The sequence below is a fragment of the Thamnophis sirtalis genome, unplaced genomic scaffold (genome assembly GCF_051295495.1).
Source record: "Thamnophis sirtalis isolate CommonGarterSnake01/CBP01778 unplaced genomic scaffold, rThaSir2_p1.2 scaffold_12, whole genome shotgun sequence".
Taxonomy (NCBI): Eukaryota; Metazoa; Chordata; class Lepidosauria; order Squamata; family Natricidae; genus Thamnophis; species Thamnophis sirtalis.
Genome location: NW_028261392.1, coordinates 37,473,200 through 37,485,266, shown reverse-complemented (window position 1 = coordinate 37,485,266; position 12,067 = coordinate 37,473,200). Strand labels below are relative to the sequence as shown.

The 12,067-nt window shown below is 39.2% G+C and overlaps 1 protein-coding gene across 1 annotated transcript in view; it reads left to right on the top strand.

Annotated features, from left to right (window-relative positions):
* The window catches only part of OCA2 (OCA2 melanosomal transmembrane protein), a 210,584-nt gene that overhangs the window by 160,849 nt on the left and 37,668 nt on the right, over positions 1–12,067 (top strand). Inside the window, exon 22 of the mRNA XM_087726964.1 lies at positions 4,858–4,951. Within this exon, the coding sequence (XP_087583090.1) occupies positions 4,858–4,951 (94 nt within the window). The remainder of the gene's footprint in view (positions 1–4,857; positions 4,952–12,067) is intronic.

The following is a 12,067-nucleotide window of genomic DNA, read 5'->3' as shown; positions in this document are numbered from 1 at the left end:
ATAGGGGGTACTTTGGATTTCTTCCCTCTGAGAGGTCTATGGGAGGAACTGTTCTTGGTCATTATTCTAATCTTTTGGAATAATTTCTTCTGATATTCAGACTGCCCCTGCTTTGCTGTTCTTCAGAATGCTTTGAGAACTTGATTGAATACTAGTTCACAGGGAATTTGCATTTGCTTGACTGCATCTTTCTTGTAGGACAGAAGGTTATGATTATTTTTTTTTAAACACTAAGTTTGTATTGAATTGGTTTTGAACTATTATCAGTGTTAGCACAAGTTATTTGTGGTAGAGTATACCATTCCATTTTAAATGACTTGTGTTAAGAATGATAACAGCTGAACTGTTGAACCGTTATCATTATTAACACAAGTCATTTGGAATAGGATGGTATACAAGTGAATACTTCCCTGGGCAAACATTGTTTGGACTGGTAATTCAGTCTTAAGGCAACTACCAACAATTGAAGAACTGCTCCTATTATACTTTACGGGGACCAGCTAACCTAAGATTAAAGATACACACTTGTGTATACAATCCTACTCTTCTCTGTCAAAATGTTCCCACTGTATTTATTATCCCTAGTCATTGGAGTGTGTTATGCTTTACTCCATTGGTGTTCTTTTTACTAGTACCTAAATAAATATAATAGTATTAATATACTCTCAAGAAATGTGTAGTACTTTAGGTACAGGTGAAACTCGAAAAATTAGAATTTCGGGCAAAATGTTCATTTATTTCAGTAATGCAACTTAAAAGGTGAAACTAATATATGAGAGACTCATTACATGCAAAGGAAGACAATTCAAGCTGTGATTTGTCATAATTGTGATGATTATGGCTTACAGCTCATGAAAACCCCAAATCCACAATCTGAGAAAATTAGAATATTGTGGAAAGGTGCAATATTCTAGGCTCAAAGTGTCCCACTCTAATCAGCTAATTAAGCCATAACACCTGCAAAGGGTTCCTGAGCCTTTAAATGGTCTCTCAGTCTGGTTCAGTAGGAATCACAATCATGGGAAAGACTGCTGACCTGACAGTTGTGCAGAAAACCATCATTGACACCCTCCTTAAGGACAGAAAGCCTCAAAAGGTAATTTGAAAAAGAAGTTGGATGTTCCCAAAGTGCTGCATCAAAGCACATTAATGGAAAGTTATGTGGAAGGGAAAAGTGTGGAAGAAAAGGGTGCACAAGCAGCAGAGATGACCGCAGCCTGGAGAGGATTGTCAGGAAAAGGCCATTCAAAAGTGTTGGGGACTTTCAGAAGGAGTGGACTGAGGCTGGAGTCAGTGCATCAAGAGCCACCACACACAGTTGGATCCTGGACATGGGCTTCAAACGTCGTATTCCTCTTGTCAAGCTGCTCCTGAATAACAAACAACATCAGAAGCGTCTTACCTGGGCTAAAGAAAAACAGACCTGGTCTGTTGCTCTGTGGTTCAAAGTCCTCTTTTCTGATGAGAGCAACTTTTGCATCTCATTTGGAAACCAAGGACCCAAAATATGGAGGAAGAATGGAGAGGCACACGCTGCAGATGCTTGAAGTCAAGTGTGAAGTTTCCACAATGTGTTGATTTGGGGAACCATGTCATCTGCTGGTGTTGGTCCACTGTGCTTCATTGAGTCCAGGGTCAACACAGCCGTCTACCAGGAGATTTTGGAGTACTTCATGCTTCCTTCCGCAGACGGAGAGGCACACACTGCAAGATGCTTGAAGTCCAGTGTGAAGTTTCCGCAGTCTGTGTTGATTTGGGGAGCCATGTCGTCTGCTGGTGTTGGTCCACTGTGCTTCATTAAGTTCAGGGTCAACACAGCCGTCTACCAGGAGATTTTGGAGTACTTCATGCTTCCTTCAGCAGACGAGCTTTATGGGGATGCTGACTTCATTTTCCAGCAGGACTTGGCATCTGCCCACACTGCCAAAAGCACAAACCTGGTTCAATGACCGTAGGACTATTGTGCTTGATTGGCTTGCAAACTCACCTGACCTGAACCCCATAGAGAATCTATGGGGCATTGCCAAAAGAAAGATGAGAGACATGACCGAATAATGCAGAAGAGCTGAAGGCCTCTATTGAAGCATCCTGCTCTTCCATAACACCTCAGCAGTGCCACAGGCTGATAGCTTCCATGCCACGCAACATTTTGGCAGTAATTGCTGAAAAAGGGCCCCAAACCAAGTACTGAGTACATTATACTTTTCAGAGGTTTGATATTGTTCTATGTACAATCCTTGTTTTATTGATTGCATGTAATATTCTAATTTTCTGAGATGGTGAATTTGGGGTTTTCATGAGCTGTAAGCCATAATCATCACAATTATGACAAATCACAGCTTGAACTATCTTGCTTTGCATGTAATGAGTCTATCTCATGTATTAGTTTCACCTTTTAAGTTGCATTACTGAAATAAATGAACTTTTGCACGATATTCTAATTTTTTGAATTTCACCTGTATTAAAGAAAGCCATCATGAACTTAGCATTATAATAATTTGGTAATATCATGGTAAACATAAATGTAGCAAATTTGCCTTGTAGTGATATATATATATATATAGGAAGAGCAGGCAATGTCAGAAAGAGAAATCTGCCGAATGTGGGAACTTGTGGAAACCACTGAAACATTTGGAAGGAACAGGAGGCATTCAGGCAAGATTGATCAAAGTTCTTGAATTCTAAAATGGTCAGGGATAATGGTTTCCCCCTCTTTCACTCCTCCTCTCTAGTCTAAAAGCAAACTTAAAAGTGAAATTAGTTCTCTAACCAAGTAAGCAAGTAGTGATAAGGAATGCCATTTTGAATAAGAGAAGTAGAGTTTTATGAAGCTGCATGTAAGAGCATATGATTGTATGGTTTGTTAAACAGAGGCCACTGCATTGAAGTCGGTGAAAGCTATTTACTTGAAAAACACTGTAATAAGAAATATCACTGAAGTTTGGAGTGGAATAATATGAGTTTCAGTGCCTGGAAAGTTCTGGTTCTTTTTCTGACAAATGTGAATATAAGAAAATGTGTATAAGGGTGTTTTCCTGCCTTTGATTGGTTAATACAACAGAATCTGCAGCTGTAGCCCCCATTCCCCATCAAAGTCCATTTGATCAGTTAGTGGCTTTAGGCAAGTGATCTCAGAGAAATAAAATTAGAGAATAATTTCAAAACACTGGAAGAGAAATCCAAAGATTTCAAACTGGAGTGTGTGAATGGATGATTGAAGCCTGCAGATATTAAAAAGAGAGAAATTTGTGATTTTTGGGGAGGGATGCAATAGGGTTCAATCTAGGATTTAAGGATGATCCAAAGTAAGTATATTTACCTTCTGTTCAGATATAGTTATGTTGAATGTGAAAACTGGAATGAAATTAACATTTGAAGAACACAGTCTTTTGTTTCATTTTTTAAGTCACAGTCATAGATCTCTGACAGCTTCTGCATATAATGACTTATTCACACATGCACACAAAATCCATGTTCACATTCTGAACTGCACAGACCTTCCTTGTGCAAAACATCCAATGTTTTACTACTTCAATGAGTCTCTCAATTTCTTAAATAAACAATGGAGAGAATGCTCTAAGGTATCTTTTTTCCAGTTTGTAGAGGAAGAACACTCAAATTCTGCTCAGTGACATCAGAATGGAAAAACCAAACCAAATTGCATGTACAGTAATTGATTTTCAGTTACTGTTGGGACTAATCCCATTCTGAAACTGTCACAGACTTATCACAGTTATAGTTTGCCATGGATAATCCATTGCTTATCTCTATGTTCACACACTGTTTCTCCATTTTAGAAAACATTGCCTCAGCTTCCCTCTCTAGGCTTTTACTGTATTTTATGCCATGATTCCCAGGTTTGCAGGGGTGTCTACCGGGGGGGGGGTGTCTAAAAGTCAAAATGATGGCCACAACCACGAAGCCTCACCCTTTTTGCAGACATCACAACAAACATCTCTGTAAATTTATTATATTCTCTGTTCTTCTCAAAATCATGGTATGCCCCTTAGTTCAGATTACATTTTGCTCAGTCTATGGCAATCTATTATAAAAAAATGAAATAACATCAAGATACAGCTCATCAGACGTTTTGATACTGAAAACTGTTATTTTTCATCAATTTAGAAATGTATCTTTAATATATTGCATATGCATATATTTTAAAAAATGCCTTTGGGAATTCCTTGATTTTACATGTATACATTTTTTTCAAGAGAAGGTGCTTAACCCAAGAAAGGAAGGAAACTATAGAGATAAACATTGCAACCTGTTAAATTTTCATTTTTCCATTTTGTGGCAGGAGGAGAAATTCCTGATTTCCATGCTTATGTGTACCCACACATGTGTTTGTAGGTTTAAAAGTCATTCTATAAGATACAATGGATATCTTATATTTTAAAGATACTTATTGTGCTACTGTTACATAACTTTCTGGGGAAATGAAGAACCCCCCCTCTGTTTCCATTGTTCTACCTGTCAATAGTCAAACAGTGATGTCTTTCTCAATGGTTTTCATTTTATCTTAATGTTACTTTTCTGAATTTGAAAGAAATAATCAGCAAATTGCTTTGAATGTGTCATCTTAACAACACAGTGCCATCGTTTTTCTTCCTCTCACTGTCTCTTGTCTCATTCACAATAGGAGCACAAAGACAGGCTTCCTTTGAAAAGGTGCAACTGTTTATAGGCAGGGAAGTTATTGTTCTGTCAATTTCTTTTCAAGTAAATGTGAAATGATGACTCTCCTTTCCTCATTTGCATTTAGTCTACACGTTGATCTGAGTGGCAAAATCCATAGATAAAGACCTCCCAAATATCTGCTGGGTTTTGTTTTACTTGTTATTTATTGAATTTCAGGTAATGGGACATTGATTGGAGCCTCTGCAAATGTCGTTTGTGCAGGCATTGCTGAACAGCATGGCTATGGCTTTTCTTTCATGGAATTTTTCAGGTAGGTTTTAGACCTGGCACTTCTCTGGTTTTGAATTTGATTGTGTTTTAGAGATCATTCACTAATTAAAAAAAATCAAAATGATGAAGAAAAAAGTCTACATAATCACCAGCCTAACAAACAGAGTGAATTAAGTGGGTCTCCATTTCAGTAACAAAAAATAATGCATTTTGTTGATTGTCCCTTAACAAGTTTGTATATCGAAACATAGAAAACTGTCAGCAGAAAAAAGACCCAATGGTCCATCAAGTCTGTTCTTTAAGTTTATGTGCGTGTTATGTGATGAGGAGAGTGCTGGGTTTAGCCTTAGACTGAAGATATCTGTCTGAGCATCAGAGTCCAGCTGGACAAACACAAACTCCATGTCTTTCCAACCCCCGAGTATCTTCCTGCTTAATCACTTCCTAAGGCTGCAGTTGAAAGGTAAGAATAAGCATCTGTCTGCCCTGCCAACCCCAAGTCACAGTTCTGTTTGTCACTGGCTTGTTGGGGGAGAATGGCCGGCTTAATTCATTCCACAAATATGACATTAAATAGAAGGAACTTAGAGGGCCTATAATCTGAAGCAGAACTGAATTCAGCTGAACACATTATTTGTCCCTTCTTCCTGTCTTAATTTTCCTCATTACCAGGCCCAGCAGTAGACTTTTGCCTATTCTTTTTCTATTTATTTCATTTTTGCCCCAACTGATTTTATGCTACAAAAATAATCACAAACAAAAAATTCCTGGTTTTGATTTTTGGTTCCTGCAAAGCTCCCTTAATCATTCCTTTTCTCATCAACAAAATGATTGCCTATCTATTAAGCAGAATACCTGGTTTATATTGATTTAGTGATGTGAGCAAGACTAAAGTCATCAATTGGTTGATCCGAAAAAGCAAAGTCTAAACTTGTGGAAAAACACTGGGAAGAGAAAAAAGAGCTAGAGTGAAGAGCCTGTCTCATCCTTGCATTGCTTGGTGTAGACATTTTCTTGCTGTTTGAGCGTGACTGGGAATGAGAAGAACAAAAACAAATTCAGAGGGATCCATTAATAGCTTTAGCTGCAAACAATAACTCAATACATCCAGATACTATTATTTGACAGTAAGCTGGAACATTGCAACAGTGGCAGGATAGGATTTTGGCAATAAGCCATCACATTTTATGCTACTATAGTTTACAGGCAATTTGGGGGTGGGTAGGAAACACTATTAGTCTGAACCCAACCAGACTTTAAAAAAAGATTATCATCCTTTTAAAAATAATATTGTTTAATTATAGAAAATAAAAGACAAAACAGTAAAACAAGGAAACAAAACAGAACAAAGGCATACATTCAACCCTAACAAAAAAAAGTGTACAAAAAATGCTTGCACATATATACTAGGAGAAGATAATAAATTTGACCAATCCTTACTCAGCCTGTTCTATTCACAATATTAACTTTCATTGAGGTGTTAGTGATACTGCTTAGCAAAATTTACTACTTGATGTCATTTTCTATATGCTTAATAAGTATGCTCATAATTACAATAAGTTATTGTCTTAACAGCACATACCACAAGGAACAGCTTTCAAAGTGATATAAAAATTGATTAACTACATAAAAATAGAGGGGAAAAAAATCTTATGAAGGGCAATTTCTACTCAAACACATGTTCAATGTTCAAGATATACCATGAGTTATAACAGTGACGTGCAGTCAGGGGAGGCAGGGCCGCACCACTGTCATCATGAAAAGAAAAAAATGTAAAAGGAAAAAGGCTGAGGTAGTTGCTGCCATAGTCACAATGGATGACTCTGCTTAGTGCTTAACTGTTGAAAAAAGCCTCTAAAAAAGTGCCCTCTACAGGAGGAGGCGGGAGAACCACGTGCCTCATTTAGTCTATGATTACTTGAGCAGAGTTAAGCAAGGGTTAAAAGCCGAAAAATTCCTTATGTAGATGAGGCATGTGGTTCTCTCACATCCTCCTGTAGAGGGCACTTTTTAAAGAGGCTTTTTTCAACAGTTAAGCAGAGTCATCCATTGGAGACTCTGGCAGCAGCTAACCCAGCCTGACCTCAGCAGCTCTTGTCTTTTTCCTTTTACATTTTTACATTTTCATCATGGCAGACAAGAGCAAAGTTGAAATTCTCTGTGAAATAGCTGGAAAAGGTATGTGAATCGGAGGGAGGGGGAGGAATTCAAAATTAATGTAATTTGTAAGTAATTGTATTATTGTGAGTGTGTGTGTGTGTGTGTTTTACCCACCTCTGCTGGCCCGCAGGCTGGCACTTTTTTTATGTCGGACATAGAGGCAGGGCTTTTGGAAATAGTGGCAGGGCTTTTGGACATAGCAGGACGCCTCTATGTCGGACACAGCGGCAGGGCATTCGGACGCCCCGGTGCTGTGTCCGCCATAGAGGCGGGACACCTCTATGGCGGACATAGCGGCATGGTGGCTTTTGCCTCTAGCACCGGAGTGGCAGGGCGGGAAGCAGGCAGCCACCTTGCCACCCCGGCGCTAGAGACAAAAGCCACCCTGCTGCTATGTCTGACATAGAGGCATCCCGCCTGTATGGTGGACACAGTGCCGGGGCGTCCGAAAGCCTTGCCACTGTGTCCGACATAGGGCGGCTTTTGCCCGCTTGCCTCACCAGCCATAAACCTCACCGCATGTCACTGAGTTATGACCATAATTTTCAGATTATTTTGTTAGTGATTTATGACTGAAATAATAACATTTCATTCATTTGTTCAGATTCAAAAATGATGAGTGGAAGTTGTTATAAAGTTGTTTTAAATATTGATCTAATGCACACACTTTTGTAGCATATTTTCAGCACTACTTCTAAAAAATCCTCATATGGGAAACCAGTACCTAGTAATATTTGATGTCATTTTATGTAAAGACTATTGAAAACTGTACTAATAATTATGAAAATCTCTTTGTGGTTAACAATAGATACTTTCCATTCAGTCTCTTGTTGTTATAACAAACATATTTTTTTTTAAATCAAGGTATTTACTTATTAGATTTAATGTATTATGTAGCATAACAGAATTTCAGAGTTGGAAGTGACCTTGGAGGTCTTCTAGTCTAATTCCCTGCTCATCCAGGAGAACCTATACCATTTCAGACAAGTGGTTAAAAACTTCCAGTGATGGAGCACCTACAACTTCTGAAGCCATTCCACTGATTAATTGTTGTGTGAGGAAATTTCTCTTTATTTTTAAGTTTGTTCTGTCCTTGATTAGTTTCTATCCACTACTTCTTGTTCTGCTTTCAGGTATTTTGGAGAATAGCTTGCCTCCCTCTTGTTTGTGGCAGTCCCTTAGATATTGGAACACTGCTATCATGTCACCTAATCCTTCTTTTCATTGGACTAGATATACCCAATTCCTGTAGCTGTTCTTCATATGTACCCTAATCACTTTTGTTGCTCTTCTCTGTACTCTTTCTAGAGTCTCAACATCTTTTTTTATATTGTGATGACCAGAACGGTTCCACCACAAAACCGCGGTAGACTAAAGCGCGCTCGATGAAAGCGCGTACCTGACGTCATCACAGCGCGACGAAAACATCACGCTGTGAGCGGTAAAGTTAAAATTAACGCGAAAACCTTACCCTAACCCCCAAACCTAACCCTAAACCTAACCCTAAACCTAACCCTAAACCTAACCCTTAACCTAACCCTAAACCTAATGCTAACCCTTAACCTAACCCTAAACCTAACCCTAACACTTAACGTAACCCTAACCCTAACCCTTAACCTAACCCTTAACCTAACCCTAAACCTAACCCTTAACCTAACCCTAAACCTAACCCTAACCCTAACCCTAACCCTAACCCTAACCCTAACCCTAACCCTAACCCTAACCCTAACCCTAACCCTAACCCTAACCCTAACCCTTAACCTAACCCTAACCCTAACCCTAACCCTAACCCTAACCCTAACCCTAACCCTAACCCTAACCCTAACCCTAACCCTAACCCTAACCCTAACCCTAACCCTTAACCTAACCCTAACCCTAACCCTTACCTTTACGTGAATCGGCTTGCTTTAAAAGCGCTTTTTAAAACGCCCTTTTTTCTCCGCGGTCGTATTTGTCGCGCTGCTGATGACGTCAGGTACGTGCTTTAATCGGGCGCGCTTTAGTGGACCGCGGTTTGTCGTGCCACGGACCAGAACTGGATGCAGTATTCCAAATGTGGTCTTACCAAGGCATACCTCACATGATCTTGTTCTGTCCTGTTAATGCAGCCTAGAACTGCATTGGGGTTTTTGGCAACTGCAGCACACTGCTGACTCATATTTACGTGATTGTCCAGTAGGACTCCAAGTTCCCTCTCACAGTTACTATTATTGAGCCAGGTAGCACCTATTCCATACCTGTCCATCTATCATCTATCAAACATCTATTAATCATCTGCCTGCCTGCCTGCCTGCTTCTGTCTATATATTTATCTTTATATAGATATTTATTTTTGCAAGTTGTACTTTAGTGTATAGTGTACTGAATCACCTTTTCTGTATTCCATTCTTTAATTACTTGTTAAGTAAATAAAAAATAATCTTTGAATAACAACTCTACTTTCTGCCCCCCCCCAGAAGAATAAATATTTTACATAAACTTGTGCCAGACTTTAATTCAACAAAGGGTTGAATCTAATATGATGTAAAGAAACTGTAGGAACAGACTTGTTCCCTTCCTTTACATGTTCTCAAAATCCTTTAGTCCTTCACATGTCCTTAAAATCTTCTCCAAAACCAATTTTGAAGAAAAACAAGGACGGGTTGTAAAAAATAGATGTAACCTCCATCCTGGACAATCACCTCTATTCACAAAAACTCACCACTTTATGCCTCTTGATTAGATTATTGTGACCTGAATTACTGTTGTATGCTGTCTTTTTCTTGAATTAAAGGTATAGCCTTTTTCCTTTAAACTGAACAATGATATTTTATTTTAGATTAGGGAGTATGCTGAAGAGAGCTGGGTTATTTTGCACTGAATTGCAACATTGTGATGTTTATTCCTTAGTTTGTAGGAGAAAATATAATTAATTTAATGACATTTTGCATTTAATTAGTACTTCAATTACTGTGTTATTTTTAATTTCTTGATAGAAACATATAGACTGAATATGATATTTTTATGATATTTAGGATTGCCTTGAGAGTAATTTATACCTATTCATGTAGCAGTGGATACTATCCTGTCCAACAGGAAGTCTGATATCTAAAACAAGATTTATAAAGTCCTAGAGAAAGGGTGTCAAACTTGTAACCCACGGCCCAGATGTGTCATGCGCTGGCCATGCTCACACCAAGTTTAGCGAAGGGGAAAAAGTTGCGATATATCACATGATACTGCCGTGACAACGCAAGTTTGACACCCCTGTCTTAGAGGCTTGACACTCTGACAAATCAGCCAAAAAATTACAACCATATGGCATCAGGCCTGCAAGCCATCTTTTCTTTTTGGACTTCATGCCTGCCACACTTTCTACTATTCATTTTCTATTGTGGGAAAATGGGAGGGGGATTATATGGAATTGGGTGATATGTAGCCATAATAATATTCTTTCTAGAAAGCCAAGGTCATTCTTGGTCTCTGCACTTGGCCGGAACTGGATGGGTAGAAACTGCCAACGTGGCAGTGGAAGATTGGATCATGTGATGGACTTTGGGTGTGGAGGGAGGATCTTGAACTTTCAACTGGGTGGGAAAACCTGGAAGCTTTCAGATTTGGGTTTTCCCAATATGGGTCTCTTAATAAATTGGACTTTTGAGGAATCCTTTGCCTCAGACTCTGATTTACTTTTGGATGCTATTTGGAATGCTGACAGTAACACACAAACTAGCAAAAGCACTCCAAAACTTCCTAAGTAAATGAAGAGACCCATCAGCCCCTGGACAAAAAGGATGAATCATCTACACCAAAGAATGCAAGGACTATTGTCTTTACTGTGTAGAACAAACAGGTAGAAGACCAGCAGTTTGCATCCATGAGCACCAACTATGAGGAAGACTCCTTAATTTCACAGCATATAGACAGACCTAACCATAGTTTCAATTAACTCCAAAAATGGTAGAGAATTCCTGGAAGTCTGGTACTCTGACAAATCAGCCATCAACAGGTGCATAGGTATATAAACAACATCTACATAATACTCAAAAGAAAAAATCAAAATCTCCACAAGGAAACAAAAAGACTAAAACACCTCCTCACTGGCAATTAATACCCAGATAATCAGAAATTAACACCAAGATTAACATCAGACCAACGATCAAGAAGTAAGCAATACCCAAATCAAGGAACTACCAACACAGGCAAATAAGCTAACAGTAAACAACAGTCCAATCAAGCAGCCACCAAGACCACTCCCACTAACACTGACAGGGCAAGCCACTAGTATATAAAATGAGTGCAAAACTCACTCCCTTCTAATACTGATGATGTTTCCTAGAAACATCTGTAAGAAAGAGACCACCAAAGACCACCAAGGACCCCACAAATCAGCCATTAACAGGCACATCAATATAAGTTCCCAAAATAAAAAGTATCGGTATCTTAAGGTGAAGGAAAAGGGCAAATAGCCCTAAACCAATGCCCCCCGCCAACCTTTTGGGAACTAGGGACCGGTTCCATGGACAGAGGTTTTTCCACAGATGTGAGGCATGGTTTCATAGGAGGCATGGTTCCACATGCTGCCTGCATCCTGCAGGTGGGACTTTGCTTGTTGTGCGGCCCAGTTTCTGGCATGCCACGGCCTGGTGCCAATCCATGGACCGGGAGTTGGGGATTCCTGCCCTAAACAATACTTTCTTGTTACACACCTATTAACTAATATACAGAGAAATGAAACAGTCAAGGAAGAAATAAGTGCCTTAACCTTTAGACCAAACTGGCTTTATTGCTAGTCATTGGAATTTTCTCTTCACCAAGTGTTGGATGCTGAAGATGTGGAGTTTGGAGAGAGAGTTTTGCAAGGATCAGTATTGTCACAATTGGACAAAAATTCTTTGCATTGGCAATAAGTAAGAAAAAAAGATGCAACTGACACCCTAACCCAGCCAGCTGCCAATTGTGGGATTTGAGCACTATTGATCAAGTGAGCCGGCTTGCATCTCACCCCTTTCAAACT